General features: G+C 45.3%; 1 protein-coding gene across 1 annotated transcript in view; it reads left to right on the top strand.

The window, feature by feature from the left end:
* The window catches only part of COL27A1 (collagen type XXVII alpha 1 chain), a 110,096-nt gene that overhangs the window by 36,389 nt on the left and 46,976 nt on the right, over nucleotides 1–26,731 (top strand). The window contains exons 13-24 of the mRNA XM_063316305.1: nucleotides 8,430–8,483; nucleotides 12,499–12,543; nucleotides 14,709–14,762; nucleotides 15,142–15,186; nucleotides 16,902–16,955; nucleotides 18,040–18,093; nucleotides 18,952–19,005; nucleotides 22,648–22,701; nucleotides 23,077–23,130; nucleotides 23,420–23,464; nucleotides 23,713–23,766; nucleotides 26,280–26,324. Of these exons, the coding sequence (XP_063172375.1) occupies nucleotides 8,430–8,483; nucleotides 12,499–12,543; nucleotides 14,709–14,762; nucleotides 15,142–15,186; nucleotides 16,902–16,955; nucleotides 18,040–18,093; nucleotides 18,952–19,005; nucleotides 22,648–22,701; nucleotides 23,077–23,130; nucleotides 23,420–23,464; nucleotides 23,713–23,766; nucleotides 26,280–26,324 (612 nt within the window). The remainder of the gene's footprint in view (nucleotides 1–8,429; nucleotides 8,484–12,498; nucleotides 12,544–14,708; nucleotides 14,763–15,141; nucleotides 15,187–16,901; nucleotides 16,956–18,039; nucleotides 18,094–18,951; nucleotides 19,006–22,647; nucleotides 22,702–23,076; nucleotides 23,131–23,419; nucleotides 23,465–23,712; nucleotides 23,767–26,279; nucleotides 26,325–26,731) is intronic.

Raw genomic sequence — 26,731 nt, 5'->3', positions numbered from 1 at the left:
AAGAGAAGGGCGTGATTCTCTGTTGCAAATATTCCTCGCTCACGTTGGGATTTTCTGCGCAAACAAATCAAACCAAACTTTCCATTTCTAAACCATTCACATTACAGCGTAAAAAAACACAGAACCATAACCTGCAATTAAAGGCAACCCGTTACAAATATTTTAGACGGCTTTTGAGTACGCTTAATCTTAGCGTGCGTTTGCTGAGGGATATAATTACAGGAGAAAGCCTGTAGTGGAAAATAAACTAGGAGGGGTGGGGGCGGAAGCCCATGTTTCCCCAGATTGGTGGCATCAGTCCGATTTGCTCAGGATGGATTGGCCGGTGATTGTGCCATTCAGAGGACTGACTTCCCCTCTATGGAAGGTATTGACAGAATGAAAATAGAAGAAGAGAAAAAAAAATTAGGGGAGAAATGGATGCTCAGGCTGGCTAGTACAGCAAGCTGATTGTTGCCACTGTGATGTTTCTACTTTAATGTTCAGTTTGCCAAGTTTTTCAGTTTCTTGACCATTCATTTTGTTGTTTATTTGTTCAGTCGCTTCCGATCATAGATCTGAAAAAATGTGTTACTTATAACTGGGTGTCCTCAGATTAGGATTATGTTAATCAGAGAGTGGTTTAGGAGCCTTCCTTCCTTCATAAATGGTTGGCCTCCAGATTATAGGTAGTCGTCACTTAATGACCACAACTGAGACTGACATTTTGGTTGCTAAGCGAAGCAGTCATTAAGTGAATCCAAACAAATTTTTACAACCTTTTTTGCAGTGTTCATTAAGTGAATCACTGAGGCTGTGAAGTGAACCGGGGGCCCGAGTTTTAAGAAGTGGAAAATTCAGCTCTTGTGACTTGAGACTTTTTGACTCACATGATTTGGTCAAGTCCTGTCGTGGCTCCCTTTTGGTTTCCAGTTACAGTATATGCTCATATAGTCTTGAGGACAAGAAAATAATGCAGTGTTGAATTATACTCCCAAAGATAGAAACTGGACATTTGATGAAGGGCCTTATCAAGCCTGGTTAATAATCCCAAGGCAGAGCTTTGATAGCCCGGATATCAGATGTACCTTAAGAACAGCTGCAACAGTGTTCTGGAGACTGACTTACCTGTATCCCTTGATCAGCATTTGGTCCATGTGCCAGATCTTTTGAAATGCTGTCTAAGCAAGTCTGTCTCTATAAAAGGATTGATGGGGGTCTCTCAAAGCAGATGTTTCTACATCTGGGCTTTCAATTGCTGCAAAGCCTCCTTCCATGAAGCCATGGATGAATGGATGGATGGATGGATAGATAGATAGAGAGAGAGATTTCATTTGCTCCATTGTGTAGGCCTCCTGGAATGATGTAAGAATGTTAAAAAAAGGAGGGGATTAAAATAGATGTGCTGGACGTGAGTCAGACCTTGAAACCCTTCCAAGGGAGCTCAGCTCAGCAGGGGCGGGAAGGGAACACGATGAATCGGTGTTGGAAATGGACTTTTGACAATTCCACTCCTCGTCCATGCTGCTCTCTTCCAATGAATCCAAGGCACAAAGCTGCATGGGGAAGTGGTGATTGGAAGGCAGTAGCAAGTGGGGTAGTGCGTCAGTAGGAAGGAGGTCTATCTCACCCTTCTATAAGCTGTGGGAAATCCTGGGTAATGTTGACCCATTCCAGAGGGAGAATTAAGATGCTTAGGGTGTGAAAGAAATCTTTTACAAAAGAGCACACTGTTGAGGGACCCAGGAGAAACACCCCCCCCCCATCCACATAAGACGTCATTCAGTCCTTGGCCCAGTTGGTTGAGCTCCACGCTTTGGCACAGAACACACTTGGTTGCAGGCCACACTGAGCTGAAATCTCTCTGATTTCCCCCACTTTTTTCCCCCCTCCCTGCAGAGCCAACTTCTGTTTTCCTTCTTCATGCTCAAAGTGATTTAGAACCTCCGTCGGTGGTGTCTATGAACAGACTGGTCACATGATGGTGGCATGATGCCATTGCTGTCACTTCTATTCTTGTTCTAAGTCTCTCCCTTACTTTCCACCCTGCCCACCAACCCAGATGTCCCTGTTTGAAAAAGCCACATGGAGGGCAGCTCTCTGGGGTATTCCCTTGGGGTTGAAGAGAAAGGTGGGAAGCCATGGAGGCAGCAGATCATGGCAGGGAGATTGCGCAATAGAAGACAGGATCTTTACATGCTTTTCAGCCATCTCATAACCAAGAACTCCAGTTTTCATAAGAGTTCCATTTTGGGGGCGGCGGGGGGGGGGGGGGGGAGAGCTAAATTGCACCTCCAAACAAATGAAACATGGAATGTCTAAAAAAATGCAGAATATCCGAAATCCTAGCTCCACTGCTAGACCATGTGGTACGCTCCATAGTTGGGTGGGAATGAGAACTTTAGTAGAAGAACATTTAAGGTTCAGAAAGCCCTTGGTTCTCCAAAAGTCATTTATCTTTCTGCAATCTGTCATTTGGAAGAGAAGATATGCTTTGCCCAGGTTCCATGTGACTTTTTCAGAGCTTCCCAGTTGGCAAAGCTTGGAGGCAAAAGAAGGCTCTTGGGTGACTGCCGTTCCTTAGCCACCCTGCTCTGTGTTTGTCAACTTCTGGACCAAACCAATGCCTAACCCAGGGAAAGGAAACATGTACAGTAGTAGTCCTCTGTGTGACTTGGACTACAACTCCCATCAACCCAGCCTGAAAAGATGCTGGGGGGTGTAGTCTCTCAACAAGCAAGAATGGGGCATCACCAGCTCCATAACATCTGAATCAGGTCTTGCCCCATCAAAGGACTATTTCCCACCCCTTTCTGAGTTTTGAAGATCTCGTCTTTGGACAAGGCATTCCCAAGGCAGCGCGGTCAGGTTACAGATGTAGAGGTCTGTCTCTCAATGAAAGGGCTGCGTGAATGGATCTCGCACTTGTTGGCTATGGCTTTCTGCTCGGCGTTTGTGCAGAGCGTTCGTAGCATCCCAAGCTCCAGCTGGCTGTGGACTGCTCTCTCCTGACCACCCCTTTTTAATTTGGCAAGGCAGAAAGAGACGTTGATTCACAGTGCAGGATTTCCAAGATCTCAGCAGCCAACATAAATTTTAGGAGTGGGTTGCTCGGTTTATTTCTCCTCTGTCTCCCTCTATCCCCCTCACATTTCTGCTTTAAATGAATCCTGACTTGATGCCCCTTCTGCAATTTTTCTTTCCTTTTCTTGTGCGTGTGAGTTTTTTAAAAGATTTGATTTGCAAATCCTTCACCCATTGGGAACATCCCCCCCAGGCACTGGTTCACCTGTTTGGAGCCAATTTCTCTGAGCTTTTCTCAAACAAGGACTTAAGACTGAGCATCAACACTTGAGCCAAGAGGAAAATAAAGGAAAAAAAAAAACCTTATTTTTGGAGAGCGCGCCAAATGGCTGGAAAATTCCTTTCCACGATGGTTGGAGGTATTTGCCAGATAGTCTCTTTTACTCTAGCAAAGAAAAAAAAGCTTTAAGTAGGATTCAGATGCTTCAGCTCTGCCTGAGCATCATTTTTTTGAAGATCCTAAACCATTTCATTGCTATTCACTTGGCTTTTCTGTTTGGGAGGCATGTTGCCCACCCTGCATATGTGGCCATCTGTGTTTCCTCCAGTCCTGGTGAAAAATAGTATTTTCTCAAGGATGGTGAGAGTAGAGCTGCCAGACTGAGAGAAGATGTACTCCTGATTATCAGATGCCCACAAGCAGCAAGGAGAAAAAAGAAAGTAATTGGTGCAAAACGTATCACTTTAGTTCTGCAATCTACCACGCTTGGAGAATAGAGCTGGGAAATGGTTTATCTTCAGCACAGAATCAGAATTAGGAAGTGGGATGGGCCCTCTGAGGTCATTTAATCTATCCCCCATCCAGTGCTAGGCTATTGCAACTGATCCATGACTGATAGCTGGCCATTTGGCCTCTGTTTACACATTTCCATGAAGGACAGGCCACCACCTCCTGATGGTCCATATCCGACCATCCATGATCAACTGCTTGGGCCTCCTCTATAAGATACAAATTATGATTTTAGGTCAGACTCTGGACGTCCCCGCAAATTTCTTGTTCCCTTTTTGACAAGTGTGGTCAATACAATATGAGGTTTCCTTGACGTGGGGAAGACATGGCTTGCCACTCGCTCTCTTATTCCACGATGCCCTGTTGAGAAGCTGCCTAGCTTTCCTCTTTGCAGCAAAATGCAGAATCCTGCAGAAGCTGGACCTAAAAAAGCAGGCGTTTAGTTTCTTCCTGCCAGTGCACCACAGGAGGAGAACAAACATTGCTGAAATGTTTGGAATGTCAGCCTCAGTGGTCACAATTGTTGTGAGGCCAGCTGTTGGCCGAATCGGTAAACAAGGGACAGATTTGTGAGAGGAGATGGATTGGGGCTGCAAGGTAAAAAGAGGGTTCTCTGAGGTGGCTTGTAGCAGGAGACTTCTGACCTGGAACCCTGGATAAAAAATAGTCCACATTTTCCCATCTCGCTCACTGTCGCCATTCCCAACTGCAAGCTTCTAATGTGTTTCCCATCATCTCTCTCTGTTTCTTTTAACTGGAGGACTTAATTAGGAACTTAAATTCTTCTTGCATGCAGAGCATCTACTGCATCTTCAAAAATGTCCTCACCACAACACTTCCCTTCTTCCTTTCTTCACTCTCCTCTGTTCACTCCCCAAGACTGCTTCCTACAATTTTCCTCTCCTTTCACTGCCTTCCTCTGGGGCCTTTTTAAGACTCAGAGAAGTTCTGAGTCAGGAACTTCCTTTGATCTCCTGCGCTGGTGTCTTCTTATTGCGTCCTGGGTCAATGTCACGTCTTCCTCCATTTCTCTTTTCCATTGAGGTCTCCGTCCCCATAAATGGGAGGGCAAAATATTTGGAAGGGTTCATGGGCTTTCATTTGACCTGATCAGTTGAACTCCCTTAGATGAAAATAATATACATTTTATGCATTGTTCCAAATTCTTTGCCATATGATGGACGGGTCCCTTCCAGTGCCTCTGCTTCTCCTCTAAAAAGGGCTTTTCTTTAAAAGGTGAAAGAGGCAGATTTCATGCAGCCTCAGAGGGTAATCCTACGCTGAGAGTTTGGCTCCTGAGTTATCTTCATACACACCTTCTTCTCTGTCTTGTATATTAATTTTAATGCATGTGAAAATGGTGTGGAATCAAAGCCAAATACTTTCTCTCTCACAGATCTGGAACAATGCACTTTAAGTGGGCTGATATATTGGGTGAGGTGAGCCAGACCAAAAAATAAATAAACGAACACTCTTGATTAAATCCAACAGTGTAATATTGTGTTGAATTATGTTCCAAGTTGAACAAATCACAACTGTTTGTTCAATGTCAATGAATGCTGGAATTAAACAATTCTTGATGATCATTCAAGTTTTTAAAACCCAGTTCCCAGGTTAGACTCTCCAGATTACAATACTCATTGCGTTCAGTTTGGTCTAGTGGTTAAGGTGCTGGGCTAGAAACCAGGAGTCTGTGAGTTCTAGTCCCGCCTTAGGCATGACAGCCGGCTGGGTGACCTTGGGCCAGTCCCTCTCTCTCACCCCAAGAGCCAATCAGGCGTGGTTTGAGAGTTCTAGTCCCGCCTTAGGCATGACAGCCGGCTGGGTGACCTTGGGCCGGTCCCTCTCTCTCAGCCCAAGAGCCAATCAGGCGTGGTTTGAGAGTTCTAGTCCCGCCTTAGGCATGACAGCCGGCTGGGTGACCTTGGGCCGGTCCCTCTCTCTCAGCCCAAGAGCCAATCAGGCGTGGTTTGAGAGTTCTAGTCCCGCCTTAGGCATGACAGCCGGCTGGGTGACCTTGGGCCGGTCCCTCTCTCTCAGCCCAAGAGCCAATCAGGCGTGGTTTGAGAGTTCTAGTCCCGCCTTAGGCATGACAGCTGGCTGGGTGACCTTGGGCCGGTCCCTCTCTCTCAGCCCAAGAGCCAATCAGGCGTGGTTTGAGAGTTCTAGTCCCGCCTTAGGCATGACAGCCGGCTGGGTGACCTTGAGCCAGTCACTCCCTCTCAGCCCAACTCAGTGCAATGTAGACTAGCCTCCTTGTGGTGCCCCCCGGGCAACGTGACTTGTCATGGCTAAATAGTCTACACATCTGGCTGCTGGACCTCACAAGGATTTCCCAGCAAGAAAAAGCAGCATGAACACTGAACTGCTATGCCATACGATTAAAAAAAAAACTGTGTTCAGAGATGACAGGAGGGCTAGGAGGGCGATGAGGTTAAACAAACGAACAGAATTGGAAGATGGTTCATTCAAGGTGGTAGAACCTCCCAAGGATGAAATCTGATGAGATAGTCTGTTAGGAAGGTGATGTTAATGTGAATTCTCAACTTTAGATCTTTTACAGAGCAGCTGTATGAAAGAGGGAGACTATCATTATTTTGATAGTCAAAAGCCATCTTCAGCTGAGAACATCATGAAATGTAGCATAGTTAGCAACCAGAGGCTGAACCATGTTGGAAGTAAGGGTAATCTTCATTAGGGGTGCGCAGAACATTTTGAATTTAAATGTTTGAATTGTTCTGATTGTTCCAGAAGTATTTTGAGCTTGGAACAGCCTCACAGGTTCACCTTAGAGCTGAACCACCTAGTTAAGGGCACGGGATGGAGTTCCTGTGCCCTTCCAAAAGCTGTTGGAGGACACTTCCCAATAGAGTTGTCTCCCCAGCTTCAAAAGTGTTGAATCAGTGGCTCCTGTGCTGTTGTAGATTTCCTGACTTTGCCCTAATTTTAAAAAAAGTACCTAAACCGTGCCAGGGAAGAATCGCTTTGATGAGACAGTTAACCAAATGACTCATAATTCAAGTCGGTAGATCCTGCTGGAAGCTCCTGCTAATTCCATGGAGCTGGAATGTTTAATTGGCTTTGAGGCTGGAGCTAAAAGCCCAGTGAAGCTGGGATTCTATCTGAATGTTGAGAAAGCAGAGCATGCTGAGGACCCTGTCCTTAAGAGAATTCCACCTGGCGGGGTCCAGGAGGCGGGCCTTCTCTGCAGCAGCTCCCGCCCTCTGGAACATCCTTCCCCCGGAAGTGAGGTTAGCCCCCTCCCTCCTGGACTTCAGAAAACAGCTGAAGACCTGGTTTTGCCACCAGGCTTGCAGTGGGGAGGGGAAGAGCCATTCTTGGGGCTGGTTGATTCCCTAGCTCTGCGGGGATCCGTTTTATGCCCTTACGGTTTGAATTAGATCCGCCATGGCTTGGATTTTATTGCATTTTATGCTGACTGATTAACGGTGGTGTTTATGATTTCATTGAAATTTTAATTGCTTTTATCGTGAACCGCCCAGGGCCCCCCATGTGGGGAGATGGGTGGCGATAAAAATTTGGTAGATAAATAAATAAATAAAGCAAACCGGATTCCGATGATCGCATCTCACTGCCTCAGTGCGGAGCACGTGCTATTCCTATCTCTAAGAAAGGTGACCAAATCCATTCCAGTAGCTTGGTGGCCTGACAGCTTGGTTGACACCACTGATAATATGATATCATCATATTATCATGTATCACGGAGGCATGATTGATTCATGTATCTGTGACAAAGACTGCATTTTGGTCCACAAGACCAACTTCAAGAAGCAGGCCAGGCGTAAATCGTCCTTCCCCTTGCACAATGGATGATGCGTTCACACTTGCTTGCCTGATTAAAGAAAAGATTACTTGCCTGCATTAGTCTGAATGTTGCTTTTAATTCTATAGAAATGTGATAAACTCTGAGCAAAGCGTCAAAACTCTAATCTTGGTTGCGGATCATCCTCGTTGAGTTGGCAACCTGTCAGTCAAAATCCTTTTGGGACTGCTTTTCCCTAAAATCTCTGCAAAAAGTCTACATGGCTTCTGGGTGTAGGAGAAGTAGTCCATGGGTCATATCTGAGATAGCCATCTTTCTCCTTTCCTTCTTCCAGTTAGCCTTCTGTGGACATGAGGTAAGGAGGCTCAGGCTGTGCAGAAAAGGGCTGTGGGAACCAGGCGGATCCTTATAGGGCAATGTTGCGTACATGAGCAGAATTGTGCACATGGGATGCACAAAAGGAGCTGGGGTTCCTTATGGTATGCATAGAGATACTTTACATTCACATAACTCCATGATTCATGATGCTTATGAGTGAATTACTATGGCATGACTGTAGTCCCAGCCTCATCCCATTGAATTATCTTTTTCTCAGTCTTTGTAATTGTTTGATTTACAGTTTAGGGTGTGAACTGCCTGGAAATGCGTGATAGGGAAGGTGAATTAGCAAATGATGCTCATTGATACTCAGGGAAAATCACTCTTTACGCATCCAGGTTCTTTCCCTTTTGTGAAAGGGAGCCAGACCTTTTAATGCAATGCATTTACCTCCTGAAACATATTCTGTTCTTGTCCTGCCTTGCCACAGAAAAATAATGGATTTTTTTTTTCCTCCTTTCCTCCACCCCTCAGGGTTTTCTGGGCGAAATGGGGGAACGTGGACCACCAGGTATTGATGGCAACCCGGTAAGTTGGTAGAACATCTTTCTTGTGGGTTTTGGATTGGCATCCTGCAAACAGCCACTGGTTTCTACTGGGGTTTGATGTTCCTCTTGAAATTAAGCCCGTCTCTTTTGTAAAGTGTGCAAAACCCTTGAGGAGCAAGGGGGGTGGGTGGGTAAGATCCACTTTCTTTCTCCTCTTTGGTTTCATGGCAGCCCTGCCAAGGATCTTATTGGCTGGAGGGAGCAATGGTGTGTTGCTTATAGCCCTCATGCCAACTTCTCCATCCCAAAGTAGATATATTCCCTTCATGTCTAGGATGGAGCAACCAAGCGCCAATGTTCTGTTCTGTTCAGTTCAATTTTATTACGGTCACTGACCAGTACCTGATACAATTCTATAAAGATATACACATTAGCCTTAAAATATGAACCATCTGATCTGAAATAATTTTAAATCTGAATGTACAAGTTCCAATTAAATATTAAAATACGTTTAGATCACAATGTAAATGAGCCCCTTCATCAAATTTAAAAACAATCCTATTAATTTACATTATCATGACTAATAGTCTATCAAATACAAGTATCTATAAAAATATGATACGTAAACTATTTAAAAGAGTAATAACAAGAGTAAAATATGATATATAGACCACTTAAAGTTATTACAAGGGGTACATTGAACTGAACTGAACACCAATGCTCTGTTGTTGGAAAGGTTTTATTCTGGAAGGAAGTCCTGAGGGGTAGGATCATCATACATTTTGGACTTGCCTTGCACCCCTCATTGAATCTTCAAAATGGTTAGTGCAAGGATCAAAGTATTCCTTGTTCTATTTTTTTCCTCCCCCTTTTTATTTATGCACAGATAGCCTTCACTGCTCTCAGTAAAGTCACAGCTTCCCTGTGTAAGTGTGATTTGGGGTCCAAAAATTCCGTTTACTGTTCAAGAGACAAGCCTTCCCAGTTGACCGAGGGTTTCCTGCACTTCAGCCCATCAGTTTGTTTTTATGGATTTTATTAAACATAAAAAATTCCAAGCCCAAGTTTCCCTAATGTATGGATGGAGAAGGTGTGGTCTTCTGATAGGGCTGACCTGCATTTCTTAGCAGTCCTGCTGACATGGTCAATTATCATGGATGCTTGGAGTTGAGCCATATCTGGAGGCCCCAGGTTTCTCATTCCTGCCCGGATGTATGTAGATATTAATGTAAACATCACTACACATTTTCTCTTTTAGCACACATTTCTTCAATATAGGTCTTGGCAACGTAAATTCCCCTTATGCAGGCTTTTAAAAAATGCACTTTCCCCCCAGGCCACATTCTCTTTTATTTCACCAATCTACTTTCAAAAACATGCATTCTTTTTTCAGATGCATATTTTATAAAGGATTGCTTTTTTTTTTTTAAAAAAAAGGATTTTGACCAGAGAGGAATGGATTATATTGGATGCCATCCTGTGGTACTGTCTAGGTTCCTTGTCAGTTCAAAGAATGGTGGTGGTCAGCAGAGGGTTGGACGGAAGGCAGAAGATCAAAAGATGGTCTCCAAGGCTTGGCTGGAGTGGAGAGGGCTAAATTAAGCAGTTGTCTTCTCTGTGGAAACGTGACGAGGCAGATGTACCCTCTGTTTTGTCATCCAGATGATTCCAGCTGTTGATGTTGATCCCAACGATATCCCAGAATTGTTACACTGGGGCAGGATAAAAATTAGGTCGATAAATAATAAATAATATGGACAAATGAATAGGATTGAGACATGCTTTGGAATCAGATCAGTTCTGCTGAAGGATTGCCAAAAGCGTCCAGAACCACATGATTTGCTTGAGATAGCACGGATTTTTTTCACCAACCTACATGGAATTTTTTCCACCAACCTACAACAGAAGTTAATAATCAGGATGTAGAGGCATCATGCCTGGATCAGTTCACAGGAGGCAAAATGCTGTCATGATTTCAAATATAGACTGTTCCATGGGAACTACAGGTAGTCCTCACTTAACAACCATTCATTTAGTGATGGTTCAGACTTACGAAAGTGCTGGAAAAATGACTTACGACTGATCCTCACACTTGCGACCATCGCAGTGTCCCCACAGTTCCATGATCATGATTTGATCACTTGGCAACCAGTTCGCATTTATGGCCATCACAGCATCCCGTGGTCACATGATCACCATTTTCAACCTTCCTGGCTGGCTTCTGACAAGCAAAATCAGTGGGGAAACCTCGTAATTCACTTAATGACCACATGGTTCGCTTAACACCCATGGTGATTTGCTTAACGATGCCACAGAAAAGGTCGTGAAATCAGGTCGGATTTGCTTAATGACCGCTTTGCTTAGCAACCGAAATTCTCATCCCAATTGTGGTCGTTAAGTGAGGACTACCTGTAATGTTGAGAAAGCCAAGACTATGTGGAATTTCTTTTCATTTCCCCAATTTCAAGGTTCCCAAGAATCAGATTCCCCCCACCCCCCAATTCCCCCTGAAACATCTTGGGCTCATTAAAAAAAACAAAAAAAAGGAGATTAACCCAATGCAGAGCTCGAGGTCAGTTTTTGGAAGATCTTTTTGAGAAAACAGGAGATGGGACTTTTCCCTTGAAACGGCTTCATTTGGTTTTTTTCACGGCCCCCGTGTGCCGAATAAAAACAGAAGGTCCCAGCTTGTTTGAAAAGGAGACGTTCGGCAGGGGCGAGGAAGGAGCCCCTGACGGAGCAAATTCCAGGAGAGGAACATGGATGGAACGGAGTCTGAATGTCTAAGGGGGAGGCGTGCTCGAAAGAGCAGCAGTTAACCCAGAGCCAGCCCTGCCAAACAGGGTGCCCGCTTTGGCGTCGCTGCCTTCTCCTGTTGAGGGTGGGCAGGGAAGGTTATCTGTGTCTGGTCAGTCTGGGGACAAGGCACTCCCCTGCCAGGGATATTTCTTCTCCCAAGCCATTCAGGGGCAGAGTGTTTCACTTCATCCACCACCGGCTTGTTTTTCTCATGGCAGGCTGGGTCCCATCCAAGTCATCCCCCACCCACCCTTGGATGGTGTCCATCGAGGTTAATAGTCCAATAAAACCCAACCGTGGTGGGAACAAGAAGGGAGCAAAGTACTTGTGAGGACTTCATTTTCATGGATTTGAGCGACCTCCCCTCCCACCGCCTCCCATAAGGCAGTATTCTGGTTGCGCACACACACCTTTTTTAACGAGGTACCTTCAGAAGGTTCCCTAAAACCAACTGGCACAGCAACTTGCTGTCCAAATGTTTCCTTAATGGATGGAGGGTTTTGATATCCTTTTTTTCCCCCAAACCTGTAAGATCCTGAGGTCATGTCCATGTTCTCGCTTCCCTGTAGATGCCAATTTCTCCAGAGGAAAGCTGTTTTGTTTTATGTCACAACCCTAATATTTACGTGCTGTGTGTGTATGTGTGTAGATAAGCATATTTCCTCCCACACCCCCTCCTCTCTCCATTACAAATCTGGCATCATTTCTTGGTCTCAGTTGGGTGAAAAGGTCCAGTTTCCAAGCTCTACCTGGGAAACAAATACCTGGCAGTTGTCCTCATTCAGCCCCAGTTCTGGAGTCTCTAAAAGGGGTGCAGGAACAGCTGCTTTGTAGGGTTGTGTTGAACTCAAGAAGAGATATTGGATGGAAGGGCAGGAATGACACTGCTTTCTTCTCTCTCTCTCTTTCATTCCCATTGCTATTTCCTCCCCTCCCCTTCCTTTCCCTTTCCCCCTTTGCTTCTCCTTCCTCCCTCCCTCCCTTCCCTTCCCTCTGTTTCTCCCTTTCCCCCCTTCCTGGCATATGGAATTCCTCCTTCGCTCCTGCCATTTCCTGGGAGGGTGGGGGAGGACCACTTTCAGCCTTTCTGCTTAGCTGGCACGGTGAGAACAAGCCATCTGGGGTTTGCAAGGTGCCCCTGCTGCTGCTTTTCTGGCCCCGAGCGATAACCACCGGTCCTGGCCACGCCGAGGGTCTCTGCCCCAGCCTCGCCCTGCAAATAGGCCTTAACCGTGTTGATCTTTCTTTCCATTTAGGGAGCCCTGGGAGCCCTCGGTCCCCCTGGAGTCCCTGGCCTCCTTGTAAGTACCGAAAGGCAGACAATCCTTTCATCCCACTTCCAAGAGGAAGCCTTTTGCTCTTTCCAAGGAACAATGAAGCTACTATGCATGTATTCAGCTGCTGGGGTTGGGGAGGGGGCAGTGGGACAAGAAGGCAGAATCACCACCCAGCCTCTCCTGAATCAAAGGTGGCCAGGGGCAGGTGCTCTGTTCTTCTAAACGAAGATGAGGCTATGCCACATTCCACCGATGACTTCCCTGAGATGAGGCTATGCCACATTCCATGATGACTTCCCTGTGTCTGGGCTGGGCCCCTTTTGACTGTGGTTGGGGGCTTCCTAGAACAAATTCCCTTTTCGGTGCTGAAGATCCTTTCCTTCCAAACATCATGTGAAGCCTTCCTGCGTGCAATGCAGGCATGTGATGTTTAATATTTTACACTCGCTGAGTTGAAAAAGTATCCTGTTGTGTGGTCTGGTGTTGTATAAACCATGCTGTGTTTCGGAGGGGAGGGGAGGGGCGTGGGGCAGCTCTCCGGAAGCTGATCTCTTTGGGGGAAGGTGGGGAGGAAAATCCAGGAGAGAGGAGATTCCACGTTGCCAGCACTTTCTGATAAAGGGTCCCAGAAAAGAACTCCAAGGAACTGGAGGAGGAATGATTCCCATGCTCATAGTGGCAGATGCAGTTGTAGGGCCCTATTTTAATTGAAAATCTCATAATCTACAGCCTCCAGTCTCCACGTGCCTCTAAGACTTCTCTGCCCGCTTGACTAGCCTGCAACGGTGGATCCAGGCTGGAGGCAATCTTTCAGAAAGTGTATCATTAACTAAGTGGGGTTTGAGAGAACCACGTGATCTATGCGGATCAGGGCCTGCCCATTTTCCCCGACGTGGTTCCTCCTGGACATATATGTCCATATATTAAAAAAAAACAAACAGCTGCTGAGTAGCTGAAGGACGGGCCCTTTTCGTCCAGAGCCCCAAGGATCACTTCTCACCGAAACAGGCAGAGGTGTTGGGTTTCAACTCCCATAATCCCCAGCCAGAATGGCCAGCAGGTTAGGGAGAGCTGTCCTACGCTCTTTTCCTATGTTACATGTTATTTTATAAACGTGGTTCTCTTGTTCCAAGACCCTGAGCTACATCTCCCCATTCTGTTCCCTCCTGATGTGGTGGACTCTACCTTCCAGAATTACTCTTGGCTGTGCCAGTGGGGCATTCTGGGAGATGAAGCTCCCCATATCTGGAGAGCCCCCAAGAACAAGGGCTGTCCATTTTCTTCACAACGCACCTGGTTTCTAGCGCTTTTCCTAATCTAAAAGCCGCAAGGATTGCATGCTTCTCTGTTACTGCAAAGTCTTCTGGCCCCCAAGTCATGTGGGCTGTCTTCTTCTGCCCTTCTTGAAGCCCTGTGCTATCTATTCTGAGCTCAACTACATCACTCTTCCCAAAATGAAATTGTCTGAACTTATGTCCGTGCCTTTTTGCATCCGACAGCCATGGGTAATCTGAACGTCTTCAGAGTGTGCCCCCTCTCTTCCTGAAAAATATTTAGACATTCACTGCAATACCCCACCGGATGAGTTCCCCCATTTCCTCCTCTTGAATCTGAATATCCCACTGGCTGTGGTTTGAGTTATATCTTTCCATGTGGGCATTCAGTATTGTTTGATCAGACCACGTGCTGTAACCTGAAACAGCCAGCTCTATTCTGGCTAATTTATCCCGGCCAGCTTCGTGAAGCGGACTCTTTCTTGCAAGGAGGCCTCTGTGAAAATTGCATGAAGAAAGGGTCTGTTCTTTGGAAGGCTGCAACTCAGTGTACACACAACACCTTCACCCACGTGACCTCCCCGTGTGAGAGTATCCTGTTTATTCATCCCAAGCTGGAGGCAATCTGAAGACGCAGAGTTAACTTGCTCCAGTCTGTGTGTGCAAGTGTGCATGTGTGGGAAAAGCAAGAAAGAGATTGCTTTGGTATTGAACTCTGGGAACTTTGCAGTGCTGTTCATACAATGCAGATCCCCAGGAGGGCCATTGCTTTGCAGCATGGAATAACCTAGATTTGTTATTGGGCAGTTCCACCTCAAAAAGATCTCACCTAGAAAAATTGGAAGGAGTAGCACTTGAAGGCACCAGAAGGTGTTTCTGTCTGTCCTCCAGCTTAAATCTCCTCTCTCTCGCCAGGGTGATATAGGTGTTCTTGGAGAAATGGGCTTCCCAGGACCCAAAGGACTCAAGGTGAGCAGAAGTCCTTTTTCCCAGCTGACTCCAGATCTGCTCTGGAGGAAACTCAGCAGTCTGAACCACAAAAACAACAGGAGCAATAACATGAAGCAGAATAGCAAGGGAAATCCAGTGCTACGTTCAGCCAAGAAGAGCCCATTCAGTTCCAAGTCCACATTTTTGAAGTCCAGCTGACCAGCTTTAATTCCGGTTGTGTCCTTGGCCAGTGGGTTGGATCTGAATTTCCCCCACGCTTAGGTGAAGCCCAAGCAACATTTCTGCTTGGATTCTGTTGTAGATTTGCTCACCTTTCCCCTCCAGGGAAGGGCTGCTAGAGATCTTGACAACTGGAGGGAAGGTTATATGAGATTCTTTCTCTTTTTTTTTTAATCAGGGGTTGATGGGAAATCCAGGAGAACATGGACTGAAAGGTGATAAGGTGATCTGAATATTCCCTTATTGTTTGTTGTGATTTCTTTGCACGCAAAATCTTGTTGCCGTCATATACTCCTGCTCTGTTCCCTCCCCTCCCCTCCCCTTCCCTAAATCGTCCCCTCTTTCTTTCCAGAGCTACAGCATGGATCTGCACATTTTCTACAACTAATATGCTCTTGGTTGTTCAGTAGCTGTTGGTGGCAAAAAAAAAAAGGGGGGGGGACATAAGTTTGGGGAGAAACCTGGGGTTTACCTCTACAGCTAAGATGCACCAACTTGGTTAAGTGGCTTCTGTGGTTGTGGCTGGTGGGAACTGAAGTGCAAACCATGTGGTGGCCACCAGGGTGTAAACCTCTGGGCTTGAGAAAGCTCAGGTGTCTCAGGATACATGAAGGCAGGAGGGTCTTCTGGAATCCCCCTTGTTCTGGGACAATTGGGGTTGGCATTTCTTCCTCCCCCTGCAAGAAGGGAGTCAGCCCTGGTGGCATCTGAAGCCCCCCGTCCTGCTTCAGATGGAGCAAGGCATGGCAATCCAGGTCCTGCTCTGTTGCCAAGGACTCAACCCATCCTGAAATACTAACTCAAATCAGATGAAAAGGCTTTTGCTGGACTGTAACATATTCTATCTGCTGCTTCTTGCTGACTTGCAAAATAGGAGGAGGAGGAGGGGGGGGGGGAGGAGGAGGAATGCTGTTGAAGGAATCCCATGGTGCCAGTCTCTCTCCTTGCCTTGGAGCACACCAGAGCTTTCCTTTGGTGATGAGCTCTGGAGATGTGACATCTTTAGGCATTTTTCCTAGCGCATGATGCCCATCCAAGTCAGTGGCCCTTATACAGGAGATGCACCCCTTTGATGCCCACATTTGTTTGGGTATGAGTTAGTTGAAGGGAAGGGGGAAGATAATGTTTTCAGTGCAATACCACTCTTGGAAATAACAACAGCAACAACAGTGATGGTGGTGTACAATATTTTAAACCATGATTTAATGAATATCCATATTGACTGGCATAACACTAATCCATAAATCATCGTTTACAAATCATGGCTCAAGCAGTTATTTTGACAACCTAGCCCTTCTGGTTCGTCAACTGTGCTTTATGGTTTAACATGGAGTTGAAACCCACCCTTTAGGATTATTCTATCAACCATGGTCAAAGGAAACCATGGCTTTGAAGCCAACTGGGTGGGGGGGAACAGATGGTCTTTGGTTGAGCTAACTCTTGAGGTGGCCTTGCTTCAGCTGCTTTAAACAGAGGTGTAAGACCTCAGTCCTGTTTTCATTAGTTGGGGTGCTTCAAAAGGACATTAAACTTCTCAGCTCCTTTGCACACCAGGTTTGCGGTGGCCTAGAAGTTCTGATAAATTCTGCCAAAATTGCAGCTATTTCCTTTCATGGTGTGTATTTTTGAGAATTAATGACTTCACATGCCCCATTCTTTCCAGCTAGTTACTCCTCCACCTTCATTTATTTGTATAAGATTAATTATATTTGTTGTGCAATAATCTAAAGTCCACAGATTCTGAAAAAACACACCTGATCCATCAACTATCCTTCCTGGTCATGTTCTAATCCTTTTTTTTTTGCCACCAATCCTGGCTGGGAAACAACCTGAAAAAGACCCACTTCCTTGTACCCTAAAATCCCTCTTGGGCCCTGGGCATGTGTTGTGTTCTTGGTGTGACACCTGTTGTAACTTTCTTTGATGATGTACATCCAGGGTGAGGAAGGCGTGGCAGGCATTCCTGGAGAAGTTGGTTTCCAAGGGGACAAGGTAAACCTGATGATTTTCCCTCCTCTCTCTCCCTTTCCACCCTGCGTATCTATGGAGGGCCTGTCTACATTTTTCAGATGATGTCTTGATTTTGTTTTGAGTGGATAAAGTGTGGATAAAGAGTGGTGGGAAAGCGAGACTTGTGAGATTGCTGTGGCAGATCATTGTCCAAACAATGCAGAAAGTGCAATTTGGCAGCCTACCAGATGGCCAAGGCAGATGTGGAACAATTGAACTTGGAGTGAGCAATCATCTGATGGAAAGGGATACATGGAAGATTCTTGGGAAGGAGACTGAAGGCTACAGGGGGTAGAGCAGAGGATGATCACATTTTGCCCATTTTGATTTTGAATAGTGTTAAACCAACATTATCCAGTTTCATGGCGCTTCTCCTCACAAAATAGTAGGAATCCACAGTGCCAATTTTTGTGTCCTTGCAAACATGGCCAGAATCCAAGACAAGGAGTCTAAGGTTCTGACATGGCTCCTTCATTTTTGGTCAAAATGTCTGGTTTGTTCTTGGTGGGTTTTCTTCCTAGATCTTTATTTGTTCCTGTTTGCAAAGTTTAAGATTTATGAAATTGGAGAGCAAACGAAGCCCCTTGGTGACCATGCTTGAGGCCCCATTCTTAGAGATTGTAGTTGACTCTACTCCCTGATGTGGCAGCTTCTGGAGGGTATAGGTATTTTTATTTATTTATTTTGAAGAAAGGAGCATTTGACCATGGGAGCTCCCTTCATGCAGCTAGGAGAAGGGCCACCTTAATAGTTGCACTTGTTCTTCTGCCATTACTTACCTTCACCAACCTTCACTTCATTTATTTTGAAATAGAGGAAACTGCACATGCTAGTAATTCTCCAGGGCCAAGAAATACCTTTCCCATAATCTGCTACCAGGCAGAACTTGTACTGTAGTTGCTGGGTGCCAACCATCCTCAGCACATAACTCCACGGAAGTGACGTTTGGCTAGATAATGTCATGTCTGGCTCATGCACTAAAAGTGTATTGGATCCAAGGCAATTTCTTGCATTTGGTCCTCTAGATGGCTTTACCGATTCTGAATTTTTCTGCTCCCTATTTCAGGGTAGCCAAGGATTGCCTGGGATACAAGGATTACGAGGAAAGCCAGGCCCAATGGTAAGTAATTGCTGAGTTCCACATTGTATTGGTTAGAGCAAGGAGGAGAAAGCTGAGGTCCTTCAGATCTTACTTGGATGCAACTCCTATCAACCATCAGCACAGCCAAAGGTGAAGGAAGTTGTAATTCAACACAGAAGCAGGACGTCCTGGGGAAGACCTTTCCCACTTTTAAAAATCAATTGTCCCCTTGAATCTCCATAAAAATGATTCATGAGTATTTGGAGGACCACATTGGTTGGAAGATCTGGTGAGGTCAGGGTTCAAATTCCCACTTGGACACAACATTACTGGGGTAAACGTAAGATTGCCCCATAGGATTGTTGTGAGAATGAAAAACAAGTAAGTAGAGAAGAATTGGAGATCTTGGTCAATTCCATGGAGGAAAAGTGAGGGTATAAATGCATTCAGGTTAATTAACAAAGAAGGTGCAATGTGTCTGGGAAAAACTGAAATAGATTCTGGCTGTTATCCATGATTGCTTTGTTATAAGCAAAACGTCTTTGGATCTTCTTGATGTAGCAATTAAGATGATAGATTAGGACTGGGACGGTCCATGTTCAAGTCCATTGATACCCACCAAAGCTCATATGGTGATACTGAGCTAGTCATTCTCTCAATCCCACAGAGGTGTTATGGTGGAGAAAACTGAGTAGGGAGTGCTGGGTAGGTTGCATTGACTTTCTGGAGAAAATACAAGATAGAAATCGAATGAATGAATGAACGAACGAATGAACCAACATGGCCAATGGAGAGGGGAGCTAGGAGATGGTTAGCCACATCTGGAGGATGTTATCTTCCATATTCCCTCCCTAGGCTGGATTAAGTCAGCCTCACACATGTGTTTGTTTTCTGCAGGGAAGGGTTGGTGACAAAGGTCCAGTCGGAATTCCAGGGCCACCTGGCCCAGAGGTAAGTTCTGGCCCCAACTTGGCTTCCTCCTTTGAAGACCCGTATTATTTAGAGGTGTGCAAACTATTTCAAGGCTGAAATATTCCAGACTCAGAATATGCCATTCCTTTATCAGAAGGAGCCATTCCAACTGTACCAAAAGTAGCATGCTTCCTCTCGAAAGTGAAACACTTCTTCTTTACCACCCTTCTCTTCTATCTATGAGGACTCTAAATACTACTACTACTACTACTACTAATAATAATAATAAAGCTTCATTTCTAAAACTCTAAATTGTCCTTCGAACCCATTTTGGTTTGCTGAGAAAACCCTTTCAATAACCCCTTACTTTCCACTCTTCCACGCAGAGACTCAGCACTAATAATGCATATCTGGGTCCAGACAAAAGGAAGTGGAAATTGTGGTAATGTTGGAAGCCTTCCCATCATGTGGATTGCATGTAATTCCTTCAGTTCGGGACTTAGCAACTTGTGTAAATCCAGCCAGTTGTGGCTTTTTGGCAAAATACGATGAAAACCGTGGTTTAATGCAGTAGATGAATCCAGTAAATCCAGACCATAGTGGTGACTTTCCAAGAGTGCTGGATATGGTTGTGTCAAGGGTGTTTTACTCACTGGTAAAATGCCTAAAATGTCCTAAATGGTCAATTCCTGGCAGCCCTTCCCAATGGGGTGGGAAAAACTGGAGATCTGGTGATATCTGGGATCGATGGGCAGATACTCTGACACGACAGATGGCAGTTTCTAAGAATAATGTTTTGTGAATACTGAATTCCATCAGAGGAAAGCCAGGGCTATTTAAGTACTTGGACCCTGTCATGATGGTTAAAGTAACATCCTACAAACTTGGCAAGAGAGGTGAGGGAGAAAAATGGGAGAAAGTATTGGTTGGTCTCCATCCGTTACGCACAGCAAAAACCATTTGTGTCCTAGTCAAAATGAGTGTTTTAAGAACTCGTGACGAGATTCTGGAATGAGTTGCAATGAATGAGCGATAACTTTTGGCACACCTTTTGGTCTTACTGCTTTCTCTTCCTTTGTTTCTGCTTACCTATCAGTCTGTCTAAGGACTGTTATCCATTGGGGTAAAGTTAAATAAAAAACTTTTTTTGAAAGAAAAAAAGCCACCATCCCTCTTTCTTCTGACAGAAGAACCAGTTCATTCTTTTTTCTGTTAGGATCATATAGTTAATCTGGGGGTTTCCTATTTTGTTGGCTAGATAGTGACAGACTTAGAGATAAGAAGAATCCCTGTGGTCTGGATTTAACTATACCACGTTTTTATTAATGGTGCAACACAAGAGGACATTTGCTGAATTGATCGCACACTCCAGTGTATACAGGTGTCTGATTTAAAGTACTCTGTTGCTTTCTAGTTTCCTTTGCAAATAAATGTGCAACTGAGATTTCTGCTCCCCAAATTCTTGACCAGCATAACTTTTGGCACTGTTGGAAGACCTGAAAGACCAGGTTAGCGATAGATCATCCTGGAGTGTATCTATCAATGTGGTCGCTAAGGTTTGACAATGACTTGGTGGCACATAATCCATCCCTCAGTGATTATTTGATGAAAATGCTGGGGATTATAGCCTTGGGACATCTGAAGGTGGCCATTGAGGATGACTCTAAAGACTCTGGAATTTGGATTCAGCCAATGGCCTAAAGGAAGCCCTCAACTGCATAACTAATACAAGGACCTCCAAACTTAGAAACGGTGGTTTCATAGCTTTCTAATTTATGGAGCATTACATTGGTCAAATGCTGTGAGCTGTGAGAACATAGTCCAAGGGGGCTTCAAACATTTTCAAGCCACGGAAGCTGTTAGTTGAGAAAGAATAATTCCTGGAGCTCCTGATCAAGAAGCAAAGCTCTAGAGATGGAAAAGTGGCTGTGCTGGAGCAAACTGTCTCATGCTCCATCCACTTCTCATGGAGCCCTAGGTTCAGCAGAACACAGTTTGAAAAGCTCTGACATTGGAGGGAAGAGGCCAACGACTAGGAACAAGAGCTGAGCACCTTTCTGGAGCTTTAGAAGAAGGGAGGTGATCCATCCTGGCCCAGTCTCTCTTCAGTGACTAAAGAAAGATGCGTGTCTAATTTGCAAGATTGCTGAAGATGGTGTTCTTCCTTACTCTCCACATCCTCGATCAGAGTTCTGGTATTCTCCTAATGCCTGGAACAGCTTTTGGTTGGATTGCCTTCTCTTAGTCATCTTTCCTCTTTGTTAACCTTGGACTGGACTGTGTCTCCCTTTGCTTCTTTAGCTGAATGGATTGTGGGTGGAAAGAACGGGTAGGTGTCCAATGTCAAATTGCTGAGGCTAAGCAGTATGTCGTCCACCTTTCCCTTCTTCATGCCAAGCTTGTTTCCCCCTTCAGTCAGGACTGCTGATTTATTTTCCCAGGAAAAAAGTGGTAGAGTGGCTGTCTCAGAAGTCATGGAGAACCACGCTGGGTGAAAACACCACATATTCTGACCCCAAGCCCATCCTTGGCTGGAGGGCAAAGAAAATTGCAATCCATAGCACCTCCTTTTCCTGCAACCATCTTTTCCCTTTGGATCCTTCCCCATCAGTTCATACGGCAGTTGAGCCCAAGTCCAATGGCAACACAATTAAGGTCGTATCTGGTTCCGTCTCTGCTTTTCCAGATTTCTGTTTTGTATGGTTATTTCCCTGAATGCAGCAGAGACCTGCTTTGTGTGTCCTTTGCAAATTCTGGGGAATGCCGATGGCAGCAGTACAACCAATAAGACTGTCTTAATGGAGATGCATAAGAAGAAAATTCTTTTGACAGAACCTGGAGAGATTGGAATTCTCTTATACTATATATTGTGGCCCTTATTCAGATTCAGTCATCAAAGCCTTGATTGATTGATTATGTGCTATTAAGTCAGTGACGACTCTCACACACCACATAGATGTTCTCCAGGACAATCTGCCCTGACCCTGGTCCTTCAGATCTTCTAACAGTGTACCTCTTGCTGCAAGAATCGAGTCCATCCACCTTGTGGCTGGTCATCTGCTTCTTCTCCTTCCTTCTACCTTTCCCAGCCTTATAGACTCCTCCAAAGAGCTAGGTCTTTACATAATCTGTTCAAAATATGATCATTTGAGCTTCAAAAGATCTTATATACAGTAAGTAACAAATGAAGCACAGGAGACCACAAGATGCGTTCTATGCCATTTAGTTCACCCAGAACTGGACAGCTCCTGAAATGGTTGGGTGTGGTGCCTCTGTTGCTCTGAATGTGATTGTCCCAGGCTGGTCATTTGGTCAATGGGTCAATTGTCCCCATTGCTAGGGTGCAGGAGAAGATGGGAATGGAAATGCGATAGGAGGAATCTGAATGCCCCACATCTGCATTCTCCCTTTGACACTTCAATCAGCAGTCTTACATCTGCTTGAGCGAATTCCCTCTTGGAAACAGGTTGTGCCTCGTATTAGGAGCCAACTTATCCTGGCTCAGTTTAGGCCTGAGAGTTGAATATGGTGCTAATTAAAGTCCAAAACAAAATCACAATCAACGCTTAGACATTTGGTGGGCCCCTTAAACTTTGCAGGAAACCATCTCTCTCCCTCCCAAGATTTGGCACTGGACTTCTGCCTTGTCACTTATTCCCCTCTCCATTTGATTTTCTCCAGGGCTTCCCAGGCAGCATCGGCCTTCCGGGAGAAAACGGCCCCGAAGGTATTAAGGTGAGGGGTGCTGGAAAGAGACGGCCTTGGGTTGGTTTGGCAGCTGTCAATAAAAGAGGTAAAGGAAACTGGGAGGGCAGGGAGGGAGAGAGAGAAACCCAGGAGATCCCTGCGGATAATTCTGGCCCACATGCCGGCTTTAAGATTTCATTTGGATTGCAACACCTCCAAAAACTGGAGTTCCTTTCTCTATTTCTTTTTGTGTGTGTGTGCTGTTGTTCTCCCCCCATTCCCTTCTGCAATAGAATTGATGTTGGACGCTCTCCCACAGCAGCACATGCTGGCAGGAGCCTTTTGTTCCGTGTTTTGTAGGCCCACCGTAGTCTGTCTGCCTCTCTGTTTTGCTGAGCCTTTTCTCCTTCTGCCCCGTTTCAGGGAAAGCCTGGCGCGAGGGGTTTGCCTGGTCCCAGAGGAATGCCTGGCCAAGAGGTGAGAGGTGGGCTAGGGAAGCAAAGGACGGGGCCCGGGTTGAAGCAAGCACCTTGGATGCTGCTCCCTCAATGTGCATCTTTTTAAAAAAATGTATTTTAGAGAAGATTACAAAGATTAATTTCCAATAAGGCACTGCCTGACTCACTTGCAGATTAAGTCTGTTCATGAATGGATTAAAATTGTCTTAGGCACCGGCTGGGGTTCTTTCTCCTGACTGGGCAAAAGCTTTGTATTAAATGTGTCTTTCTTTCTTCCCTCCCTCCGTCCCTCCCTCCCTCCCTTCCAGGGCGATGAAGGACCAGTGGGCCCCTATGGTCCTCCAGGGGAAGAGGTAAGAGGGGGAAAGCAGGTTGTGCTTCTGGAGGGGAGCGTTGCCTATTGTGCTGCCATGCTGCTCCCCATCTTGAATTTTGCCAGTTCCCCCCTTGCAGCCCCATCTCAAGTTCCCTTCTGGAAGAAGAACTTGGGGACAGGTCTAGCGAATTTGTCCACACCTTTTGCCCAAGTCTGGTTCAGCTTCCTGCTCTTGAGGACAGTTTCCTTCCCTATGATGTCTACATGCATTTTTTCTCTTTCTAGGGTCCTCAGGGACAAAAGGGGTTTCCTGGCAAACCGGGCCCGGAGGGTTTAAAGGTAAGGAGATACAACGGTGTGGGATTCAAACCTGTTGTAAAACTCGCCTGGTTTTGGTTTTCCCAAGCTGTGAATCTGAAAAGTGGTATTTTCGCTCACTTTTCTGAAACTCTTTTTTTCCTCCCCTTCTTTTTGCTCTGGAAATTCCGACTCACGGTGGTTGCTGGGGCAGAAAGAACGATGTGCATACTTTTGCAAACCACAGCGAATTTTATTATTAACCAGTCCCCCTTGCTTGTTCCTTTCTGTCAAAAATTGGTTAATTGTCTGATAGAGGACAGCCCTCCAGAGAGAGAGAAAGAGAGAGGAAAGGAGAAAACTCATGGAACATTATGCAATTGGAAAAGCTGCTAAAAGCTGTAGAGGGCCTTCCCCACCCCCCACGCCCCGACCCCCACACACAAACAGCTCAGAAATGCCACATGTTAATGCACCTCTTTTCTGAATTTGAGATGAAACTGCCTCTTCTTTCCCTCCCTGTTTGTCTTTGGCCTAATTGGCTGCAGTATCACTAAACAGTATTGGTTTTGCCACTCCCTCCAGCCGGCCATTCTTTCAAAAGTTTCTTCTTTTCTTTTCTTTTCTTTTCTTTTCTTTTCTTTTCTTTTCTTTTCTTTTCTTTTTTAATGCACTTTTGAAGCTGAGACACCACAAATGTCCACACAGCCCAGGAGTAACTTTGCGATGCAGCATCGGAGAGAAGGCAGCTGTTTCTGACCCAGACTTCTTCCTTTCCCCCCGCCGTCCCCCGCCCCTCCATTGCCAGAATATTGTGTGCAAATGTTTTGCTCCTTGGATGCTATTCTGCAGCCAAAGCTTCCTTCCCTTGTATGTTTTCCTCCTGACTGCCTTCTCCTTCTCCATGGCCCGATGCATTATTGCACAAGGTGGCTAGCTTGGCGTTGCCTGAATCTAACCCATCCTGGCTTATGCAGCAAACTACCTCTCACAAAGAAAGATTTAGTGTCCTTTGCAATCCATCCCAGCCCCAAATTGGAAAAGGGCTGAGAAATGCAACAATTATTCAGTTCAACAATTGGGGAACAATTCAACCGTTTTTCAGTTCAACAATTGGGGAACAATTCAACCATTTTTCAATTCCACCCTGAGCCCTTGTGGGAATCTCACGGCCTTTTGCAGATCCCAAGAGAATCAAGAAGTTGGGCCCCTGGCTCTCAAATGTTACCCACTGTGTGGCTGTACCTAATTGATCTTTACTGCCTGCCCACCATTCATCATTTGTTCAGTTCAGATGTCACATCCATCTGTCGCTGGGGGGTGGCTGCCAACCATGCCAGGTTTTACATGAGGATGTAAAGCATGGTTTACATCAATCACCATTCTTTGTGATGTCTAAATCAAGCAACTGATTTCTGTGCATTGCTTTGGCTCTGTGGTCAAAGATTTTGGACCAGAAACGAGGAGTGAAACTGTCTTCTTTAACCATGTTTTGCCTAAGGGTTTCACTGCCAAATGTAGATTTTAAAAATAAAAAATCCCCTTCTTGAGGTATTTGTGTGAGAAATTGTAAGGCTCTTCCCCACTCCAAAAAGATCCACAAAGGAAATTTCAGACTGAGAGGGTACCCTTATAGGTTTCAGCTTTATGGTTTTCCTTTTTAGATATTTTTGCATGCAGGCTTAGCTGGTGGAATTAGCTCTTCTGCTACATGTCCATCATCAGATTTTTACAGAAGTTACTATTAGTTACATGGTTTAGATATTCAGTAAAGATGGAGGAAACCCATCTGTGTTGTGGAAGCAAATGGTCCTGTCTGGAGAAGATGAGACCTTGAGAAAAAAAACCAGTCACCACCGTGGGAAGAACTTTTGTGCAGCTGAAGACAACTGAACGCCTTCAATTCCTATTTGTTCTGCTACCCACAGTCTATTTGGACGTGATCTGAGGTTAATCCGTTAATTAACAAGCTTGAAACAAACCTAAAAACATTCCTATATGGGTTGCTCCTTGCCCAACCTCTTTACAAAACTTAGAGCCTTCTCCAACCCAGCCCTCTCCAGATGTCTTGGATTACATCTCCCATCATCCATACCCATTGGCCTCCCTTTACTGGTTTTGCTGGGATTTGTAACCTCCACATTTGAAGAGGATCATGTTGGACAAGGCAAGAAAGAAAAAGAAGGGAAATGAAAGGGGGGGGATTAATGAAGTAGACAACCTGGTGCCCCCCAGATGTTTTGAACCATAGCTCCCATAAATTCCAGTGAACATGCTCCTGATAGGCTTTGTGTTCCAAATATCTAGAGGGCTCTTGGTTATTCACTTCTCCTCAAGTCTTGGGAATGATGAATTTGACTTGAAATGAAGTGGAGCAAACTAGAAGTTTGGACAAGTTAAGATTCATGGCCTCAGGTCTTCTACCTGTAGAACAGGACCATCTCTGGCTTTTTTGAGGGCAAATTAAGAAGTTGATATGCACATCGCAAAACTGCAGGGACTATGTCACGAGCAAGCCATAAGCATGTACTGGGATTGTTCTCTGTTTCACGCAGGGTGAACCAGGAAATCGAGGACGGCCAGGAAAAGTTGGCGAAGAGGTAACCCCCCATCACTTCTGTCCTTCTTTTATATGATCACCTTTGTCCTTGCTGACTGATACCTGCCAGCAGTGGGACTTCCTTTGTCCAAGGTAACTTTGACCACTGCTGGCATCCCTCTTTCTGGATTTGCGGTCCCTCCTTTGTTACAGCCATTCCCCAAAGGGTAGAAAATTCTCTTTCAAAGATGTTCATGTGCAGATGGAAGGACTCATATATCAGAAAACATTACGATTATTGTCAATGCACTTCATAGTTCTGGACCTGGATGAATGCCAGCGTGCCTGGATGATACCAGGTGGGGCCCACAGGCCAGTTTCCACGTTAGTTGCTGTTCCAGCATAGTTTTGGCAACTTCTCTGCCTTGCAATGCCTGGTGAGATTCTGTAGGAAGAACCCACTGCTCT

This window comes from Candoia aspera, chromosome 16 (assembly GCF_035149785.1).
Source record: "Candoia aspera isolate rCanAsp1 chromosome 16, rCanAsp1.hap2, whole genome shotgun sequence".
Taxonomy (NCBI): domain Eukaryota; kingdom Metazoa; phylum Chordata; class Lepidosauria; order Squamata; family Boidae; genus Candoia; species Candoia aspera.
Note: the sequence above shows the minus strand (reverse complement) of the source record. Positions and strands in the feature narration are given on the sequence as shown.